General features: G+C 50.0%; 1 protein-coding gene across 3 annotated transcripts in view; it reads left to right on the top strand.

The window, feature by feature from the left end:
• SERTAD2 (SERTA domain containing 2) overlaps positions 1–22,171 on the top strand; it is an 81,263-nt gene extending 59,092 nt beyond the window's left edge. Inside the window, exons 1-2 of one of the 3 annotated variants that reach the window (XM_080586529.1) lie at positions 831–997; positions 16,850–22,171. In XM_080586529.1, coding sequence (XP_080442655.1) covers positions 16,854–17,804 — 951 coding nt within the window. In that variant the 5' untranslated portion in view covers positions 831–997; positions 16,850–16,853 and the 3' untranslated portion in view covers positions 17,805–22,171. Of the gene's footprint in view, positions 1–830; positions 998–15,272; positions 15,461–16,849 lie in introns of those variants that run through there. The other 2 variants (XM_080586531.1, XM_080586530.1) reach the window with 2 other exon arrangements.
• The last annotated feature ends 417 nt before the right edge of the window (positions 22,172–22,588 follow it).

The raw sequence follows: 22,588 nt of genomic DNA, 5'->3' as shown, positions 1-22,588 counted from the left end.
CCAGGTACCATTCTTCTTTTCGGTTTTCAGGTTGGAAAGGGAACTTGATTTCCAAGCAGACCGCCAGCCTGATTGATCACAAATCATTACAGGACGTTCGGAGCGCAATACCTATACACGTCGTGCTCTTAATGACTAATAATCACCTTTATGGCTGCTCTTAAAGCTTTATTGGCCCCGGGTACAGGCGCCGCAGTGGGACGCAACCACCCGAGATGGCGCCGGGACCCTGAGGCATTGGAGCTGCGGCTCCTGGGATCTCGAGCCCTTGGGGGAGCCCACCCAAATTTCGGGGAACACACCCAAATTTGGGGAGCCCTCCCAAATTTGAGGGAACCAAACAACCACCGACCCCTCTCTGAGGGCCCAGCTCCCGCCTTTCCCTCAGGGGAGCGCCCCGCCAGCCCCTCACAGCCCAACTCCGGCCCCGGGGAGGGGGGACACCGCCGTGCCCCTCAGGTAAAGCCCCCGGCTGAGGCAGGGGGGACGGGGGCGGCCAGGCAGCGGCCCCCCCGGGGCCACCCGGGATATTTGGCATTCTTGCGGTCGGCGCTTGGCGACCGCCTTTGTCCCGGAGCGGGGCCCGCTGCCGCCCGGGGCCGCCGGGCCGGGGGAGGAGGAGGAGGAGGAGGAAGGGGGAGGAAGGCCGGACCGAGGCGGGGCTTTGCCGCGGGCCGGAGGGCGAGGAGCTCGCCAGAGCCGCCCCTGGCGTCAGTGCTGGCGGCAAGTGCTGGAGCCGGGGCTGCTCCCGCCTCCTCCTCCTCCTCCTCCTCCTCCTCCTCCTCCTCCTCCTCCATTGTATAATGCTGCGTGAGCGCAGCCGCCGGGCCGGAGCGGAGGCTTAAATCCTCACGCTGCCTCCTCCTCCTCCTCCTCCTCCTCCTTCTTCTCCTCCTCCTCCTCCTCCCAGCCGGCGCGGGAGCGACAGATGGAGCTGCTCTGAGGGCGAGAGGTGCCGACCCCCCCAGGCTTTAGTTCCCAGGGGGAGCTGCATGTGGTGAGTGGGGCCGGGGGGGGGGCTCGGGGCGCTGGGCTGGTCAAATGGCCCTATTCCCCCTGCTGGGGGCCCCACAGCCGGGGGGGGGGGGGGGCAGGTGAGCCCAAAAGGGCTGGAGTTGTCCTTAAAACCTGCTTCCCACCCCTTTTCCCTGGGCGATGCGCGGCACCCCCAGCCCAAGCAGGTGCTGGTGGAGGGCTTACTTTGGGTCGGGGCTGGCCCCCCAAAAGTCCCCACAGTGGAGGAAACCCCACTGTGAACACTGGGGGAGCCGTTTGAGCCATCACGACCCAGCCGCCCTCCGATTTCCTGAGAAGAGAGAGGGGTTTTGGGGTTCCCCCGAAGTTGGTGGCGTGGTGGCAAGGCGAGCCGAAGGGCCTGGGGGGTATTTTGGGTGCGCAGGATGAGGGCTGACATATGGCTGGGCACGGCCGGCCCGCTGGCTGGACCCCTCCCGGGGCTGGTGTTAGGGCTGGGGATTAGTGGGGCTTCTCCTTGAGCCAGGGAGGAGAAATTGGGGGCTGGGGTGGGGGGGGGGACTTCAGCGGGCAGGGGTTGTTCGTCTTTGCGAAACGGTGGTGGAAACGCTGCGCCTCGAGTGGGACTCCAGCCCTGGGAAGCAAATCTTCTTTTGCAGTGCCCCTCTCTCTTGTTCAGGGCATTCGCTGCCTTGCTCGTGTCGGTGCGTCAGGAGCCGGGAAGATGTGTCAGGATCTGGGGAGATAAGCTTTCTTTAAGCACGAAAATTGGAGTGCGGTTACCCGCTGTCATGTCTTGCACTAAGTCAAGCACAGCTGGAAAACCCTGGGACACTTTAGTTGGAAATCCACGGAGAGGTTCGTGTGCCATCCCTCTGGGACCTTCGGTGGCGAACTCACAGTTGCCGGTCAGCCGCGTGCATAAAATTAAACAAATCTGCCCATTTCACCTCCGTCTCGGGGGGCTGCTAACCCCTTTGCCGGCCGGCAGCACAGCACGTCAGAGCTGTCTCGTGCGGCAGCCTGCGTTCAGGCAAGCCCAAAGCTCTCGGGATCAGGGAAGTCCAGGCTTTTTCAGCTGGTGCCCGGTGAAGTCAGCAGGGTGGCTCTCACTGCCGTCAGTGGGTGCTGGATTTGGCCGCCGTGGAACGTGTTATTGCTCAAACAATGGTGGGAGAGGGCTTGGCTGCCCCCTAACATCAGTTTTATGCCTGTGTGTCTCAAGCGCGGCACACGGTTTCTGCCCGTGTGAGCTGAAGAGGCAGCTCCTGTCTTTTTCTTCAGGTTTGTAGGGATTCACCTGCGTAAAATGCTCTATCCAGATGTGTTGGTGCTAAGTCTCGTGGGCTTCTCACAGGGTACTACATTTTTTTTTGAAGGCTCCTCAGTTTCTTCTGAAGTGCACGGGAAGCTGTCACATGGTAAAGCAAACTGTAGAAACGAATTGTGAAGTTGCTGTAGCTTATACACATATTGCCTTAGAAATTAAGCAGTTGATTAGGCAGGGTAAGTTTGAAGTAGCCTTTCCTGCCTGAAGTTAAAACGCACGCTTTTTTTTTTTTTTAAGGTGGTATCCTTTGAATGTGATTTAACATAGCAAGCCAGTGGTGGTGGTGGAGATAGCAGGAGGCTATCACTTTGTGCTGCCAGGCAGGTATATGAGAGCTGGTCCTAGGGGGCACTTCCATTGTCCAGGCACACACCGCAGCACCTAACAGCACAGCTGTAGGTTTTCCTCCTTTCGTGACTGATCCTACTTCCATTTAAGTTGGTAGCAAAAACCGCCCACTCCTTTTCGGCAGGAACTGGATTGGACTGCTAACGAATGAAGCTAGACTTTGTGCATATTAAAACAGCACTTTGATTTTTTGTGTCGAGCTGATTTCTTTCTCTCTGAAGCTGATTAAAAACAAACAAAAAGAAACTTGCTAGCCGTAGGTACTTCAGGTTTTGTCTGTAGATGAAGCAGTCTTTAAGAACATTAAATACGTCTGTAGGTGCTGATTTATTAAGAAATGTAATTGTATTCCTTTGTACACCTGCTATTTTTTTTTAATGGGAAAGATGAAGTAATGCCACTGTTTCTCTCAGTGTTTTGGTAGAAATAATGATATAAATAATCCAGGCATTCGAATTGGCTGCCTGAGAGGCATCAAGGAGTTTGAGATAATGTACTACTATCAAGGAAACCCTCAAATTTCATATTCCAATTTTTTTTTAGCTTCCATGAAGTACAACAGATCTTATGCGGTATCTAGTTTGGAGGATTTTGCCATCATTTACACAAGCTGCTTTTATTTTTCCAATAAATAATTCATAGGGGAAAAAAAAAATCCTTTCAGGAACTCTGACTTTTTTCACACTGATGTAAAACACTCCTGGCACAGTTCATCTCCGAGAGCGCTAACGCCAGACAGGTGATCCAAAATACTTGTGACCATTTTTGCTTTTATGTAACATCTTAAAGTGTAATCTGTCAAGCGGGGAGAACGCAGCGCTCTGAAAGTGTAAGTAGTTTTCTGGTAATCTACTTTTTATAAGGTCTGGATAGCAGGGATACACCTTCTTCCGAGCCAGCTCTCTACGTGCGAGCGGCGCAGGAGGAGGCAGCTCCAGTTGCAGCAGCGCCGGAGCAGGCGCACACGCACAAATCAGTGCCAGAAACAGCAGCTCTCAGCTACCGAGTCCAAAGATCACGAGTGTACCCGAGGAGGGAGCAAGGTCCAGTTTAAATGGAAGCAGGTTGGCAGTGCGCACGGGCCTCGAGTGTGGATGAATCTCTTGCTAATTAATAGTTTGAAGGAAGTCGAATTTGCCAATCCCAGAACAGTGCCGACTTTCTCTGGGGGCCCAGCATTGCGTGTTTTCTGCCGCTTGTTTTACGTCCAAACTTCTGCCAGTCAGAAACACTGTGCTGTCATGAAGAAGTGCCTGCTTTCTGTAAGTGGAGAGAGACCCTCCAACATGTGTTAGTTCTTTAATTCTTTTATAAACAAAGTCAGTTTTTGTGTTTGCTATAGCAGAGGCTTCAGGTTTTTCGGTTTGTTCAGCATTACCAGTGCAAACACTCAAAAAAAATAAAATAACAATGCTGACTGTTTAACGCAAGCGGGGAAAGGCAGCCCTGTAAATGCAGCGCTAACTTTGCCGTTGGGTGCACTGAAGTCGAGCAAAAACAAAGTTCAAAGCAAACGTGGCTGGGAGATTGCAGCAGCTTTGTGGAAGAAATAAGCCTGCACGTCCCGCATTGGTGCCGCACCGAGCGCAGTGGGGTCCCTGCCCTCCCTGCTAACCATGCGGGGACGAGACGGTGTGTCACCGTGCAGAATAGAAACCGCGTGGCGCCGTTCGCCTGGCCGAGTGTGTCAGATGCTCTGTGTCAGCGCACAGCGACCGGGAGGAGCTGTGAAGGCTCCCATGCTCGACCAGCGGCCGGGAGATTCCTCCAGCTCGAAGGGGAATTCCTGGCTGGGGAAGAGTTGCTTCGAGGGGCGTTCTCGAGGGAGAGCCGGGACCATCTCTGGGGACACAGAGCAGCGTGAGGGTATGGCGCCGACGGGCTTCAGAAAAGGCGTCAAGTTGTGGCGAGGAGCAAGGTAGCTGGAAAAGACTTACGGAGCCAGGGAGCCACCAGAGAGCAAGTTTTAGCCTTTCATGCCTTCGCTCCGTTGAGGACCAGGCCTCATCTGGGGCAAGTGAGACAGCGGCCACTGCCACATCAGAGGGGCCAGGCTGCTGCTGTGTGTCATAGCCGTGCTCAGTGTCCCCTGGGTGCAAGTTCGAGCCATCACTTGTCCAAACACAGGGCCGGATTCGGTCCTCTGCCCTGCATGGTACATAACTGTAGGGTTGCCCTACAACGCCCCAAGTTCCCAGTCTGTATGACCTGGTCGGTGTTTTGATGAGCAGTGGGCTTAACGAGGAACGTCTCGTTAATAACACATTGGAATTGAGTTTTAAGTGGCGTTGAATGACATGAATCTCAGTCCGTGTAATTACTGGGAGCCAAAGCTTGTTTCCATTGCTTTCACACCAGTAAGACATATTTGATTTCATCTGGCAGCTTCTGCTTCCAGGGAAGTTTGAATAAAATTGTATTCTACTATGTTATGAACACAAAAGAGAAAAGTGCAAAAGTGGGTTGTTTTCTTTAATGTTATTTTTAAAACTGGGCGGTACATGGAAGTAACAGAAGAAAGAAGTTCCTTTTTCAAAGGAACCCTGAGTTGGTGGAAAGATCTAAACTCACCCGAAAACTTGCTTGGATGATCTGTAATGAAAAAAACTCTTCTCTCGATCCCAGATCTTCGACCTCCCCAGAACCCCCTGAGCTGTTTGAGCCGCGCTCGCCTTCAGTGGAAACGTGACAATTACCAACTCCTCCCTTTGCAGTTTCCAAGCTTTTTCGTACCGAGGCCTGTAACATCAGTCTTTGAAAAGCTCCTGGCGTGCCAGGCAGGCAATAAGGCTGAGCGAACTGTGCTATAGAAAGAACCACCCATGATCGGAGGCAAACTATGCGGATATATGTTGGGGTGGAGGTTGAAAGGAGCGTGGAGGGCATATTTGAAGCAGACTGTGCAACTGCTACAGCAGGTCTGACTAGTTTCAGACGCCTAAAGGCAGCTTTGTCTTAACTTCAGGTAGCTGCAAAATGAAGTTTTAAAACCTAATTCAGAAATACATCGTCATCTTCCGGTGCCTCCACAAACCCTTCACTTTTCATGTGTTTTTACAGGCAGCCTTTCACCCTTGGAAGAAGTGGTTAATAGGTACACGTGCATGCATAGGATTTGCATATTTTTAAAATACACACTTCATCAAGATAGGAGACCGGTGTTCGTGCGCAAACCACGGCGTTTTTACAGCTAGTGGTAACATTTTGCTTCCTTATCTCTGCGCGTGAGCGTACGTGTGTGCCTGTGAGGGAGCCCTCTCCATTTGTGCCTTTTCTCAGAGCATGATTTGTTGCCAGCCGGTTCGTGCACCCGTCCTCGTGCAGGAGGAATGACTTACACTTTATTATGCTCTGCTGCCGTTGGAGGGGTTTTGACCGGGGTGACTTCAGTGCCAGCTGTCCCAGGGGGGCAATAACTTGCTTAGGTTACCCTCCGGTGATCGAGCACACGGCCTAGGCTCTCTTACCCTCCTCCTCCATCTGTTTGGCAAAACCGGCCCTTCGAAGCAACCCTTCCCCTTTCCTCCCCTAACTAAAGTATTACACAAACGCCTTGCGAGTGAGAAGAAGTGAGATCATATTTTCTGTATGCGTGTAGCATACAGCAGAAAGCTTCCTGTTGCTGCCGTGCTTCTCGTAGCTGTCAGCGGAACGTACATTGTACATATGTGCTGTCAGAAGGGTTGCTAGCTTTTTTTTTTCCTTTTCTTTTTGTTTGTTTTTGCTTTTTGTTTAATTGTGGGGAAAACTAGTGTAATAACGTCCTGGGTGAGGTGAATGGCTTGTGTCTGACCGAAAACAAAATGAGGTTTAGGATGTTTAGTTTCAGTTTCCCAGTCTCTTCTTCGTCTGTATTTTCCACTCCTAATTCCCAGAGACTTACTTTATGATCCAGTTTTTGTTCCATGTTAATTGACCGGTAGTAAGCGTGCTTCCAAGTACGTATTGAATACGTGGATTGTTAAAATATGCTGTTAAAAGGGTGTCCCCATATAAGTCAAAGCGGTTTATTTGAGAATGTTTAAACTACTACACATAAAATTTACGTGGATCGTACGGTGACTATTTCAAAGGGGACTGCTTCGGTGTAGTAGTTTTATTGTGCAATCAAACAGGTGGTAGGAAAAATTAAATCTCTTTCCTCTCTGACTTGTAGCTGGTAATAGCTGAATGTAGTTCAAGGCTGGCCAAAGTTCCCTTTATCAGCTTTCCGAAGGCTCCTTCGCTGGACGTGGAAACACATGCTGTATTTCTACAAATGTGAGAGCTTTAGAGCAGCGGGCTGAAAGGCCAACAGTTATCGTGTTGTCTAACATCACTTAACACCGTCTTAGCAAACTTTCATGTCAAACTTTAACTACCATTTTTCTGGGGGGTTCTCACTGGTGGAGAAATGCCCAACAGCTTTTCCACATCTTTAAAAGAAACACAAGGGTGGGTGGGTGCTTTTTTCACAGAGTATTCTTGCTTGCAGGGCTGTGTTCACTTTATTTAAGTAAAGATGTTGAAAACAACCCGTGTGCAGCGTAACTCCTTTAAAAAGTGCCAGGGAAATGCCTTCTGTTATAATCTTTGTTTTTCTCCTCTTTTAACTTTCAATAGCAAGAAACTGGTTAACAAATAAAACCTGCAGGCCAGAAACTAAAATGACTTGTCATTGCTGGGATGTATTTTGCATTTTGCAGTATACGTTTCTTTGGAGTTTTTTCTCTTCCCCTCCCTTCCCCCCCCCCCAGTTTGCTGCTTTTCAGTTTGACTGTGATAATTTATTCAGCACTGTTTTCAGAGCAATAACCTACTTTTTGGCAAACCATTCAGTTCTTTCCACAGCAGTGTGGGTATTTTTTTCCCCCAAGTGTTTATTAAGGGTCCGCAACGAGGGGGAAAAACAAGCTATCTTTAGGGAAAAAGCACTACGATCCGCTTGCAAGCAAGGACTCTAACCAAGTAATTATAAATACGTGAGAAAAACTCTCTCTTATTACCCACAAAGGGGTCTGGTCCCTCTTGGATGCACACACCACCCTCATTAACCTTTATAGGAATTGCGCACATCCCGTAAAGCTAGGTCTACGACGCTCAGTCCCTGCGTGCACTAAAAATATCAGCTAGATCGTGACATGCATGCGCCTGTCGAGATGTCTTGTGCGCTGAAACGCAACGCTGCCGTAATCTATTGTTTGGAGCAGCGTTGCAGGGGAGGAAGGATGTACAGCCAGCCTTGCTGTTTCGTCACCCTCCCTTAGAGACTGACCAGTAGCATCTTGGTGTTGCAGGCGTGTCATTTTAGCAGTCACTTTCTTGTGGCTGCACCAGCCCTCTCAGATCGCCTCGAATATAATTTCCAAGTAAGGAGCCTCCTCTCAGCCAGTGCTTTCGCTCTGCCGGTGCCTGCAGGCTCTGAAGTGGGAAGAAAAGGAAGGCGGTCGGCTCTTGGCTGAATTGGGCCCTGAAGCGGTACACGGCCATCTTAATTGCTGCTGCTCCACTGCTGGAAGAGATGCTGGCCCTGCTTTTCCCCGCGCGGAGCCCTCGTCGTGCCCCGGTCCTGCTGGCAGGGCTGGCGGCTGCTGGGCGAGGAGGCCCCCGGTGCCAGAAAAGAAACGGCAGCACGGAGCAGGCGGAGCTGCTTGGCTGGTCCCGGGGAGACTTGTGCGTAGAAGCCCTCGCATGTTTTTCAGGTGACAACAAGCAGAGCCTACTGAATCATCAGCTAATCGTGTAGTAAAGTCTGAGGAGCTGGCCTAGCGCAGCGCCTGGTGTTATTTACTGCAGCTCCGGTTTCCTACTGCTGATGCCCAGGTGCGTAACGCAGATCCTGGTCCTTGAGCTTTTGATATTGGCAGCAGAGCCGTCCCAGCCCGTGTGCACGCAGCGCGGTATAATTTGATTCACGCTTGGCAGGCCTGGCAGCTTCCTTAATGCCGCCACGTGGAGGCTGAATTTGAGAATAACCTTGGCCCAGCTCATCGGGGGGGCTCTTCGAAGCACCAGGGGAGCCTCGGCAAAGCCTGCTCCCAGTGGGGAGGCTCCTCAGTGCCCCGGCATGGTGGCATGGATGTGGTTTTAAGTAGGTGGCGCGTGCAGCCACGCTGGGGGAGGACATAAAGAGGGGTCTGCCTAGATACGGCACGAGGAGGAGGCAGCTTTGCCCCGTGACCACCCCGAGTACTGCAGTTATTAGCGGTAGTCATCCGCCAAGGTCTGTGTCGAAGCTGGTGTTCGTGGTGAGATGGCGTTAGCAGCCGTGGGAAGGGTGTTTCGTGAAGTTTCCAGTTAGGGACGAGACCAAAAAAGGGCAGGCCCGGGTCTTTGTGGCACCTGGTGGGCGCCGCTGTAAGGATGCTGATGGGAGGCTGTGTGTGAGGCCGAACACGTGAGAATTGCCATTTTGAGACCTTTGGAGAGAGAAATTTCTTCTGCCGGGCAATCCAAACCTGCTCTTTTTCCAGTAAACGCGACTGCCTTCCTGTACACGAATAAAGCCTGGTTTGACTAAACATTTTCTGGCCTCGGCATGCTCTCCAGCTATGCCCTCTCCTCCTCTGTACTGACAAAAGTTGCTCGTACTCGGGGCGTTTGCCTGGACGGCCGCCCCTTCCTTCGCAGCGCGCCTCACGAGCTTTCCCTGCGCCGAACCTGTGTAGTCTTGTTCACCTCCTCATTCTGCCAGTGTAGTTTTTAATGGCTTAACGAGCTAACAAGTGCTCGTCTGATTTAAACTTGTATTAAGGTCTGCTACCCTGATAGAATTCCTAATATTATAAACACCCTTAATAACATGGCTATAATCTAGAAAACCTGCTCTCCTTTTCCCAAACAATTACTTAATGAGGCAGTAATTTATCCTAAGCTATATTTATTGGAGCCCATTCCAGCTTTATCAGACATACTCTGTTTGGTGTGTGCAGTTAGTCAAAAACATTAAAACTGCTCCGCTTCTTCCAAGAGAACGTGTTACATTTAGCAAACTGACAGCATTAGAAACTGTTTCCAATTTAATAGAAGCATATGTTTCCTGCAAGACTTAACACACTGCAGAGTCGGAGATTGCCTTAGACTGCGGCTTTGCCTTTTTTTAGCCTGGTAGAAAGGAGCTGGAAACTGAAGACAGAAGTGGAGTTCCTAAGTCGTGTTTCTGGTTGTTTTGCTGCCTTTTGTTTTTCACAGAGCCTTCTAATAGGGCTTCGGCGGGCTGCGAGTTGAAGAAACTATCAAGAAAGTAGTGTGGGCGGCGCGCAGAGAGCTCTCGCTCGAAACGCAGTTTCTGATCATTAACAAACAGCAAGAGCTTGCTTTGCCCTCTGGGCCTCAAATAGTACAGTATGCAACAAGGGAGAGCAGGCAAGGCACGAGGATGGAAACAGTAGGATCAGATTACAGTTTCAAAATATCGCTGGAACACGTTGGCTGGCGTTACGCTATTGACTGGCTTTATAATTGCATTGCTTATTTGCTAGGGAAGGCTTCACCTTACTTGCTGATTCGCACAGACGTGCCTTCAGGGACGGGGGGCTTCAGAAGCCGGGAGCACCAAAATCAAACCCCACGGGAGCGGCGGCGCTCCGGGCGCTCCGAAAATGCGAGTGGCCGAGCTTCTCGTCTCCCCCTTGCCAAGAGATTTCCTCGCACCAACCCTAGCTAAATCCTTCTTAGATCAGCCTCTGAAAGTCACCCGCTGTGGCTTCCCTTCTTATTTCGACACTAGCACGAGCTGGAAAAGACCACTCTCAGTCCCCCTGCTACCTGCCACAGCCTTCAGCGGTGGGTGCCGACAGCGGGGAGCTGCCTCGCTCACCGAATTTGGCTGCGGGGTGCTTCCAGCCTGAGCACCAAGCGGCTCTGCCTGCCTCTCCGCAGCTTCCACGAGAGCCAAGGTGCACCCATCCGCCGCGGGAGATGGGAAGAGTCTGCCCCTACAAAACGTACGTGCGAAATACCTGCCGCTTACGGTTGCTGCTGGCGACGACAGCCTCACAGTGAAGGCTTGCAAACAGAAAAAACAATTCCCTGCGCTCTCTGGAAGCACAGAGCTACCCAGGAGGCCAATTTTTTGATAGAGCTCTAAAGGAGAGTTTTGTAAGTGCTTATTAAACCTCGCTTTTTTTTTTTTCCTCTTAAAAAAAAAAGGCAAAACAAAAAAGCAGCCAGCATTAAGATAAAGTGCGAGTGTCAGGGAAAACAAACCTTGTAAATAGGAGGGCATGGTTCTGGAGAGGACAGAAAGCCCAGCACGATTCTGTTCCCCGGCTCCACGTCTGGTATTGGGCTTTCTGTTTTTTGCTGCCCTCTGCCATTAGACCAAATTCTTAACCAGCAGCGCTTGTCAGGAGCCCTCCCTCTAGCCAGGCAGCATGGACGCATTAAACTTGAACGAGTAAAATCTGCATCAGATCCTGAGAAGCAGCCTTGCGAAAAAAAAAAAGGAAAGAAAAAGAAAAAACCCAGCCCTGTCAGTGTACAAATTGCGAGCCAGCTGCAGCATATTGAACGTAGCCGTGCATTACTGCGTGGTACATGCTGTACTAGCTCCCAGGGATGCTGCTGTGCCAGGATTTAAAGACCCCGGTGTCAACAGATGAAAGTTTCGAGGAGGGCCGATTTTCATCGCGCGGTGGCCCTCACCTCTCCGAGTCCGCGCTGCTCGCTCGCTCCAGCCCTGCCGCTAAACCTCGACACCTGGGCTTGCTGCGTTGTTTTTAGCGAGGCTGGGAGAGGGTGCCAGATTTCTACTGGCGTTCCCCTCCGCTCTTTCCCTTCCTTTCCAGCTCTGAAAAGGCGCTGGGAGGAGGATGCCTCCGCTCTGGTTGTAAGCTCAGGTGGTCCCTCGGGCTGGATCCGGCAGCGCGCCGACGCCTCTAAGCGGCGCACGCCTCTGTTAGCTCGGAGGACCTGGCCCTCGCCTTGCCAGTTGAACCCAGTTGGCACAAAAGACCTTTTTATTTTGGTCCTGCAGCTATCAGTGCCAAATCCCGATCCTGCTGAAGTCAGTAACAAAACACTCATTGACTACCGTTGGGCCAGGATACAGCCAACACAACCCTCAAGGATGAGGAGTGAGGAGGGATGGAGGAGAGGAAAATAATGTTTCATGTTCCAGAAGTGACACAGAAAGCGCTTGCGTAATTTACTGGATAGAGTCTCCGAGTAGCCCCGGTGAGGTTCATCTGTACCTGAGATTTGGGAAACTTAGTTTTGGGAGTTCAGTGTGCATGTTTTCAACTTTCTGTGCAGTTTCAGGGACTTCTGTGTTTTCCTCCATGGGCGTGAAGTGTTGCTTTTCTTTAAATCCCCTGAAATGCCTTTTTTTTTTCTTTTTTTCCCTCTCTTTTTCTGCATTTATCTTTTTGAGCAACATTGTGACAGCGAGCCTCACTGCATTAACCTGTTCATCCTCTAGCCTGGCTGATAGGGTGGCATAAATTTGAGAGTGGAGAGGTGACTTGTGAAAGATGCCCTTACACAGTCCCTCTCGGCATTCAGTTCCCCTTTCTTTCTCTCCCTTCCTGCCTGCCTCTGATCAGGGGGCACTCGGGGGCTGTGGAACTGGCTTCCAAGAAAAGCCCTCAGCCTTGAGAGGTATTTTAAGCTAAACAGTTAAAAGCTTTTGCGAGTTAACATTAAAGGGTGTTTTTATTACTGCTGAGATAACTAAATCACTTTTCCCCTCCATTTTTTGCATATCCACTGCTTCCTGATGCCAAGTTCCCAATTAATAAAGACTTCAGAAATAGCCCAGCAGTGACAAGGTGTAACACTGTACACGCAATTGATGCGTGCAGCACTTCTCTCACGCTGGGCACATGCCTCTCTCTCTCCTCTGCAGAGCGAAGGACTCGTCGCTAAGTAGGCTCGGAGACACAGCCAGGCATTGCACAAGCTTTTTGTGTGTAATCGATTACGGTTGACTCCAGAGCACCACCCGCTCCAGGCTGATTATCTCTTCTGCTGAGCCCCAACTGCATTTTTTTTTTCCAGCTCCGGCTGAAGAGCATGCAGCACCAATAAAAGGAGGCTAAATGACATGCAAATGAAAAAAATATATATTACTTTTGTTTTTCAATTAAGAGAAGCCAACTCCCAAACAATGCTAGCATTTCTCTGGCTCTGAGGCGCGTGCAATCACCCTAAATGGGCAAAAAAAGCAAGCTGAAGCCTTCTCAACAACAATGGTTCAACTTTTGGGTCTGGGTCTTCCAGCTTTGGAGCCAACTGGTGGGGAATAGCGGGGAAAATCTCTGAGTAATTCCCAACCCCCCCTTGCCCCGGATAAGTTCAGTTTTTCCACGGCCTTTCTTCGACTCTCTAATTCCACATACCTAAGTAACGCTGAAAACTAACTTGCATACCAAAACCCTGCAACACCCCTTATTAAAACAACAACAACAAAGCGACATCCCGTCTCAACTCGAGCGCTTGGACACAGAATGACAGCTGCTGGCAGCCCGCTGGAAGCGCAGCAGAACAACTTCTGGCCGGGATTGCCGCTCAGCCAAAACAGATGCACGAAAACCCCGCCGCGGGCATGACCCCTTGTCGCTGCCCGGCTGGTTTGGGTGGGTTGCTGTCGGTCCGTCCCCATCGCAGCCCTATGACTCAGTAGGCCGGCTCTGACTTCCTGCGCTCGGGAGGGTGCGAGTGTATCTCATCCCCTGCTAATCTTTGCCCAACCAGATCTGTAAGTTTGGCGTCTTCGTCCTCCCAGCAGGAGCTTTGGCTGCGAAGGAGAGCAGCGAGGCTTTTGTTTGAGATGTTTGAGCTTGCAATTTGGTTTTGTGTTTTTCGCTACCTTGAGATGTACAAAACCGATCTCCTAATGTAGGTGTGAAGGGCAAAGGATAAGCAGGCAACGTTGTCTTCAGCTGTGGCGGTCAGAAACTACGCGATTAGTTTAGGGAGATGCAGAGGAAGGCTTGCAGGCATGTGTGCTTTTACCCACAGTATCAGCTGGTCCTAAAAGATACCGCCTCCTTGCTTAGAATGAGTGAAGTGATTTATAGAAACTGGAGGAAAATGTTTTTACAATTCCCATTTGCATGTCAGAGGAGAAGGGAATAAAATAAAACTCTGTAAAGCTAGGAGTCTTGCGGTGTTCATTGCAGCTCCCTGTCTGGGGGAATAACCCCCCTGCTTAGGCTGCAGCCCTGCTTTGTAGCTTTAATAGTTAAATGCTTTCAGAGAGCATTTCTGGGGAAAAGAAAACTGAAAGCTGCGCTGAAAAGCTAAGAGGAGAAATTGTGAGTTTCCTGATCTGTTTTGTCCTTTAAAAGGACCGGCTCTGAACCGAGCTACACGAAGATCGAGTGAGATGTGAAAGCTTGACAGTCATACATACAGGAAACCTTGAATCATTTCTGTGCTTCCTGGAAAACGACGCAGAGAGCTTATCATTGTGTTTACTAATGATGATCCCATAGCTCTTACTGGCCAGCTTAGAAAATGTCCAGCCACCAGCACCTCGATCTTGGATGTAAATGAGAGAAACCAGCTCAATTGGGTTCATTAGAAATGCGTGCCGACGTCCCCTGACAATAATAATTAATAATCAAGCGCGGGGAGCTGAGCACAGCCACCCCAGTGGTGTTTTCTTTATCACGGGGAAAAAGGTTGGCTTTGTGCTGTGAATATTTTTATACATTCCTCGCAGAGCCTGACAAACTTCAAAACTCTCCTAGTCCCCGAGCCATTTAAAAATTTCTCCTTTAAATAGAGCATTGCGGAAGGAGTGTTGGTATGTCTTTAGGACAGAGTCTGTCTTTTTTCAGGGGGAGGAGAGAGTCAGAAGGGGCGGAAAGCTGCTCGCTCTCCTCCTAACCCACAGCTTCTTTAACATGCGCTGAACTCAGGTAGGATTTTTGATTCCTGCTAGCCTCGAGCTCCCGTTCTCGCTGTAGGTGCTTGAAGTCGAAGGAAGCGTGTCGGTCGTCAATATTTAAACAGAAAAGCCCCACCACCACCCCGAGCCCACGTGCGCAGCTCTGGAGTAGCCCATGGAAGTGACACCAGGGAGCAGAGAAAAACCAGACTTCAGCGGCAGTGCTAAATTTCAGAGGTTTTGCTCACCCGAGATTCCAGGCGCGGGGATCGCTGGTAGCTGGCCAAGGAGGTTGGATCGCAGCCTGCCCGTTCCTCGCTCCCTCCCCCCCCGCCTTTCTTTTTTTAATTGCATAATATGCTAGAAAATGATCTGGATTTGGGACTTATTTTTAACCAGAAAGGGCTCACTTCACCCAATCTGATTTGGGATTTAACATCCAGCAAATGCCTTCTGAACCTCGTTCCTTTTTTTTTTTATCGAAACCCCGACGACGTCGCAAGGGCTCTTTGCTTTTGAATGTTTCGCAGACGTTCCTGGGGGTGTTTGCACGCCCTTAAGTATGTTGTCTGTCTGCAACGGGCGTACAGCGATCAGATTGTCTTGGACCTGCCTGGCGCAGTCATTTCGCAGGCGGGGATCCCATCCGGGGAGCTGGGGATTGTACTCAAATAAGGAAGGCAAGTTTTGTCTCCTGCACGATAGCCAGGAGCCAGCTGCATAATGAAGCTCGTATGGGAGAAGTCACGTTTGGGGTTAAAAATGCGTTTATACATAAATCTGTTGCAACTTCATTCCATGCAGGTAGTGAGGGAGAGAGCTGGAGGGAACCTGCTGTTGTGTGAGCCCCGAAGGAGGTGCTGGCGTGGGCACCACGCTGTCTGATCCCGCAGCCACTGACATTTCGGCAAATCCAGCCCTGGCTGCTCCCCGAAGATAGGTGGTGGCAGAGGTCTTCTGGCCCTCAAGCCCTCCCCGCTCGGAGGCACAACGTAAGGTGTCATGCCCGTTCAGCACGGCGGTGCCTTTGTTCCTTTGCGTCTGGGGGGGATCTTTAGGTCACAAAAATAACGGGGACAAAATGAGCCTGGGACTAGGCTGTGTAGAGGAGTGTTTGCAGGCTTTTCTCGGTGCTCTGAAACATCCTGGAAGAGACAGCAGCGAGGACTGAAGTGCCCTACTTACTCTTAGCTCAGCAATGATTTGCGATGCTGGGGAGATTTGGTAAAATTGCCTTAGTTACCTTCTTCAAAATCTGCTATCTGACCAGGAGAAAAGCACATGCACTTATGCTGATTTTTGTTCTCTTAAAAAGCCCTAAGGCGTTCTTTTGTTCTCAGTGAACCTCAAAGGAAACTTGACATGGATGTAGTCCTGGGCGAGGAACACGCTCTGATTTGGGGGAAGCAGAGACAAATGGTTCGTCTGGAGCGGTGCATTCCTGCTCTGTTGCAATAGCTCATCTGTCCCCAGCTAGGGAGCTGCCTCGCGCGCCAAAAGCCTCGCCGGAGGTGGCAGAGGCTGCTGGCACTGCCTTAGCCAAGGAGAAGCTGAGGAAAGGATTTCAGCTGCCACCCCCACCGTGTGCCAGCGTTTCCTGCCCCCAGAAGAACAAAGCTCCCATGCAGCAGGCAGGTGGTGCCCACCTGGGGGCCCACGGCCGGCTGGTGTGTGTGACGAGGTGCCACGCAGAAGCCTTTAAGGCTCTCTGGTGGCCGTGTCCCCAAAAGCGTCCCCAAAGCCAGGGCCCGTCGCTAGTGGGAGTCGAGGCACCCCCTGCTGCGGCAGCAGAACGTCGTGCAGAGAATAATCTTGGCGATCAGGCTAAATGACCTGGCGGGTCTTCTTTGTCTGTAATTCATCTAATTCTGCGATGAGATGAGTGTAATAACTGCATTTCCTGCTCCAGTAGTTTAGTCCATATGCAATCATTTAAATAAACCCACGAGGTCAGATCTGTGTGTAGCCTAAGAGCTGACACTCCAGACTTCGCCGTGAAGGTTTCTCTCGGTATAGGATTGCTGAGCCTCGCTCCCCTTCCCCCCGCAAACATACTTTCAAATAAAAAAGGGAAATTCGTTGTAAGAACCTCGGCGTGCGAGGTTTGTATTCCCAGCCATGGTACTGCATCGGCCAGGAAGCTCGAAAGAATTTAATGCAGGATCTGGAGCTTGTCCACTCTGTGCAGATAGGTGGGACCGTACGCTTAACACGTGCTCGAGGGAAATGTGCTGTTGAGCGCGCGTGTGGCGGCTGGGGTAAGCAAGGAGGGGATGGGATGGCCAGTCTGCCCACGGCGCCTGGCCAGGGAGGGGGCTGGGGGAGCGAAGAGCAGACTTTGAGCTTTGCTGGCTTCATCAGTGCCTTCTCCTTCCTTTCAGATATATGTTGGGGAAAGGAGGAAAGCGGAAGTTTGACGAGCATGAAGATGGGTTGGAAGGCAAAGTGGTGTCTCCTACTGATGGTCCCTCTAAGGTGTCTTACACCTTACAGCGTCAGACTATCTTCAACATTTCCCTTATGAAACTTTATAACCACAGGCCATTAACCGAGCCGAGCTTGCAAAAGACAGTTTTAATTAACAACATGTTGAGGCGAATCCAGGAAGAACTCAAACAAGAAGGCAGCTTGAGGCCTGTGTTTGTGACTGCTTCGCAGCCCACCGACCCTCTCAGCGACAACTTCCGCGAGGCCCAGCCGGCGTTCAGCCATCTCGCCTCCCAGCCCCTGCTCCCCACTGACTTCGTAAGCACTACGCCCCTGGAGTCTTGCCTCACCCCGGCCTCTTTGCTCGAGGACGACACTTTTTGCACTTCCCCGACTGTCCAGCATGATGGTCCGACGAAACTACCACCTCCTGCTCTCCAACCAGTCAAGGACAGCTTCTCCTCAGCCTTGGACGAAATCGAGGAGCTTTGTCCCGCACCTACCTCCGCAGAGGCAGTAGCAGTAGCAGCCGACACAGCCGCCGCTGACTCTAAAGACCACCCCAGCGAGTCCAGCGTTCAAAAGCCCGAGGGCATCGCGGAGAGCAGAACAGCCGAATCCAAACTCATGGACTCGCTGCCCGGCAACTTCGAGATCACGACTTCCACAGGTTTCCTCACAGACTTGACCCTGGACGACATTCTGTTCGCTGACATTGACACGTCCATGTATGATTTTGACCCCTGCACGTCTGCCACGGGGGCTGCCTCCAAAATGGCTCCCGTCTCAGCAGATGAGCTCCTAAAAACGCTCGCGCCATACAGCAGTCAACCAGTAACTCCAAATCAGCCTTTCAAAATGGACCTCACAGAACTGGATCACATCATGGAGGTGCTTGTTGGATCTTAAAATATAGAAATATAGCAACTCTCTCTCTCTCTTTTCTTCTTTTTTTTTTTTTTAAATTTTAATTTTAAGTACCAGTATATACACTTGGTAGTATTTCCATAGTCCCTCCCGCCCCCGATTCACAGCACTGTGCATGCGTCCTTGCTTGCCTTTTTTGAAAAGAAAAGGATCACACTAGTTTTTGCTTCAAGCAGAGTTGGAGTGCCTTCATCCATGTATGACCACTTCTAATGTATTTTTTTTAAAGTGGTTCCTCAAGGAAGACCGAATATCCTGGTATAGGAAAGAATATGTATTGTAGACAATGTTATGTTATTACAAAAAAAAATGTAAAAGCTAAGCACAAGGATTATGTTTGGGAAAGCTGTAAATTGCATGTGCATATTTGTCTATTTTTTCTATAAGTTTTATTGCAAGAGGTAAAAAAATTTATTATTTAGATAATCTCAATACCATTTTAGCCCTGTATAGGTTGACTTAGCAATTCAGCCTTTTGGAGGCATTAACCTGCTCCTCTTTAAGTGTTGCATTTACATGGCTGTTTAGAAACTGCTGCCCAAATTTATTTTATATTTTTGTACAGATTCTGCAGTTTATGATATTGTTTTTTCTAAAAACAAATGCTGTTTATACACACAAAAAATAGCTATTTTGATAGGATTTGCTCACATAGTTCCTGCATAATTCAGATGTACAAGAACCACTTGTACTTTTATACAGAGTTGTAATGTTTTATATGTGTATGGTGCAAAGAGAAAATTGGATCAAATAAGCCTGCAGTTGGTTTCCCTGAATGCAAACAAACAAACAAACAAAAAAAAGTGCTTTAAGAAAGGGCTGGGAGCTGCTCCTGTAGGAGTTTCACAAGTGTTTGCTCCCTGCTGTACCCACTGCGCACTACTGTGATTCCCGAAACTCAGAGCCATGTCCTTTTCCAACACGTACGCGAAGCAGTCGGCAGGAAACAGTTGTGGAACTCCAGCCCGGAGGAGCTGAACGCGGTGGCGGTGCAGCCCCTCCTCGCCTGCAGCCCCGGGAGCAATTTCGAGGGGGACCACGCCTGCTGCTCGCCAGGAGCATCCCTCCCGCGGCCATCGTCCTGATCGGCGGGCAGAAGACTGGCGTCGAAGCGTCCACGCGCCCTTTCTTGGAGCATTTCTCCTCCCCGCGCCCCACCTCACTGTGCTAAGTGCTGAAAAAGGCAACTTCAGTATTACTGCAGTGAAGCTCATCTCTTACCTGCACTGGATGGACTTGCTTTAATATCCATTGCTGTTGAAACTGGAGCCAGTCGCGTTACATCACTTGGCATCTCGTATAGGGTTGGTTTCTTGTATCAACTGTGTTACCTGCTTTACACTTTATAGACCTGTTTTACAACGAATATACAGACACAGCTTTCTATGCATGGTCCCGTTTCCCCGTAACACCTGAGAAGTCTTCTCATTACTGCACCAATAGCATTTTTTAAGTTCATTGTGGTGTACATTTAATTTAAAAACAAAATGTTTGCAATGTATCATGCCTATTGCTGAAGTTGCTATGGCATTTTAGTTTTTCAATGGTACTTTAGCTGTTGAGCGCCGGTTACAACCTATATTGTTGACATGCCTATGGCTTCTTTAGGAATAACTTTTATATTTATTTAAGAAATTTTAAATTATGTTTTACGTCATTTGGCAATATTCAGTCAATTCTGCTCCCTTCTTGTCATGGATGAAATTGGGTCTTGTCTGCCTTTTAAGGAGGCAGCTTTTTATAAATTGGCACTTTAAAACAGGCCATATATATTTATTAGTGTATAGATAGATAGATATAACATAGCTATGCACACAGACAGAGTATAAAAGCAAATGCATTTTGCAATGAAGGAACTCCTAATTGAAACGAAACGCGTCGCGTACAATTATGAAACGCTTCTGGAGCCCAACTCCTCTGCCAGGGTGAGGCGTGGGGCTGGGGGACAACTGGGCGCGGGGGTGGGTTTTCTTTCTTTTCCAAGCCAAACTCAGTGATGCTGATGGAGCTGCAGTCATTTCCTTACACGGGCTAAAAAATAAGTTATCACTTCCAACAGAAACCCCTTGACCGAGCACAGTGCAGGGCCCAGGGGTGGGGATGCCCCCGCACCGCACGTGGTAGCAGCTGGACCTCGCTCGGCTGCGGGCCTGTAGGGAAGCAGCCCTGCTGGGCTCTACACCGCTCATAACTGGAGAAACTGGTAAAACATTGGCCATGCGGCACGGGGGCTGTTTGCACAAACCTGTAGGCACGCAGTAGCACCGATGATTTCACGCGGTAACTTGGTAAGCACTGCGCATTACCATGGTTAAAAACTTATTTACAGTATGCTGGAGCTACCCTTTTTATTTTTTGTATTTTTTGGAGGGGAGGGTTATTTATGCAGTCAAACAACTACCACATGTTAGGCAAAAGTTCACATAAATGCCATTTTTGGAGCCACGCGCTGCTGTTGAAGCGTGGCTAGGTGCAGTTGGTGTAGCCGCAGGAGCGACGAGATGAGCTCTAAGTCCATTTACCACTCAGAAGACAACGTCTGTGTATCCTTGGTGCTGAAGCGCAGGCCCTGCCGCGGGGGCCTGGCGGCGATCCGGTGGGACACCAACACAGCTGACACGTGGGGCTAGGGAGAGGCTCTGGTCCTGCTGGCAGCCACGGCAGGCCACAGAGGGAAAAAGGTCTCAGCGGTGCCGCTCACCCCGTGGTCCTCACCGCAGCCACACACGGGGCTTCTCCGGGACCTACACCAGGGATGGATTTCAACATTAATGTGCAATGAAGTGACAAGATGGGAGCAGAATAAAAGAGCTTTGGATTTGAAGTGATTTTTTTTTGTTTTTCATAAATTATTTATTCTTTTTTTTCCTTCTGTAAATATATTTATTTTATTGTGAAGCTAACAACATCTGGATTGTAACATGTACAGAATGTATGGTAGGAATGTATTCTCTTGTAGGAATGTAAATCTGTATGAAAAAGGGTATGGGAGCCAGATTCAGAGAAAATGAATTGAGTTCCAGTCAGGATATGCATGGTTCACATGACATTTTTTCCCCACCACCACCACTCTTTTTCTAATATGGGTCTGGTTGTTTGAAATATGCAAAAGGGGTATGGGTGGGGGACAGTTTTATGTTCAAAACGAGTCCCAGTCAGCCTCCTACCCTGTCGGCCTCTCGGTCTGTGAGGGGAGCCAGCAGCAAGCGCAATCACCTCTAGCGTGCTGGTCCGGAAAATGTCCGCAGAGGCAGCGTTCAGCTGGGTGATGGAGGCTGCGGGACGTTACCTCCAGCCCCAGAAGATGCAGCCGAGCAGACCGAGCCTCTTGCCCGAAGGTAAGGACAGCGAAGGCACGCGGCTGAGTCCAGCTGCCCACAGTGCTGCGCCCCAGCCAGCCGGTCCTGGCGCACTGGTCCCCAGCCAGCCCCCGTAGGACGGGTCAGCCCGAGAGGCAAGAAAACGTGGTTGAGCAGCGTAACGCTTAAACTAAAAGCATCAATCCGGCACCTTCCCTGCAGCCACCTAGAGAAGCAAGACCGGCTGAAGCAATCACTGTAAGAATAAATTTGGACTTCGCGAGAGGTAACGTGTGTTTTTTTTTTTCCCCCCCCTCCCCTCACTGCTGTGTGGTAATAGCCTGGATTGTTTCAAACCAATGTTATGAATCCAAAGTTTACACTTTTATCACAATTAAATTGAGTAAATTGTAATGGGTCCTGTCTGACAAACGGTTTAATCAACTCCGGCGTATTGTGAACTTTGCGTTGTTGTTACAGGGTTTATTTGGTTGTTTTGTTTTTCCCCACCCCTCAGGTTTCAATATCCTGCTTCTGTGCAAGTTGCTTTCAGTGCTTCTATTAATTAATGAGACTGAACATTTTTCAAGAAATTAGTTCTTTTTAAGCACTTTTTCTTTTCCTGAAAATAAGCCTAATGCAAGTTCTGGAACCTCTTTAAAAATACAAATTGCAGACAAAAATCCCAACCTCAACTCCGATCTAGTTCTGAGCGTAATCCGTACTAGCGCCTGTAAAGGCCAAGATTCCGGAAAAGGTGTAAATAGTGTGACATGTTCAGTGCATGGTTGTTTGAACAGGGCTTGTTATTGTCAAAAAAAAGAAAAAAAAAAGAAAAAAAGAAAAAAGGCTGTATTTCCCCTTCCCCCTCCCACAGACCTTAGAGCTGTGCCTTTTCTATGCAATATTACAGACATATACATCTGAAACCAGATTACTGTATTCACATGTAGGTATGGGCTGTAATCAAAACCAATTGGACAAATGTACATGGAAATGAGCAGTCTTACTTTTGTAGTTTTATATTATACAATAAACGATTAAAATAAATTCCGGCTTCTTTCTTTCCTTCCGCGAACAGGGCAGGGTGTACGGGAGAGGGGAGGTGACGGGGGACATGGCAGGGACCGGCCCTGTGCCCCCTTCCAGGACTGGACAAAAGACACTGTGTGCGACAACGTGCAGCGAGCGAGCAGGATCAGGCCACTTAATACACATAATGCCCTTTCGTTCAGAGCATTAAACCCCAGCAGGAAGCGTCCGATACCTTCATCCAGTGCTTCTTCGCCAGTGGTGCCCTCTTCCCCCTGCCGAGCCCCGCAGGTGCTGGTATTTGGTTCCAGGGGCGGCAGCAGCAGCAGCGGGGAGGCCTGGCCCTGGCTTTGGCTCAGGCATTTTGAGGCGACGAAGCAGCGAGCGCAGCCCAGGAGCAGGGTTGGGGCTGGCCCCAGCGCGCAGCGAGTGAGT

The sequence above is a fragment of the Anser brachyrhynchus genome (genome assembly GCF_964034855.1).
Source record: "Anser brachyrhynchus genome assembly, chromosome: 3".
NCBI lineage: Eukaryota > Metazoa > Chordata > Aves > Anseriformes > Anatidae > Anser > Anser brachyrhynchus.
Note: the sequence above shows the minus strand (reverse complement) of the source record. Positions and strands in the feature narration are given on the sequence as shown.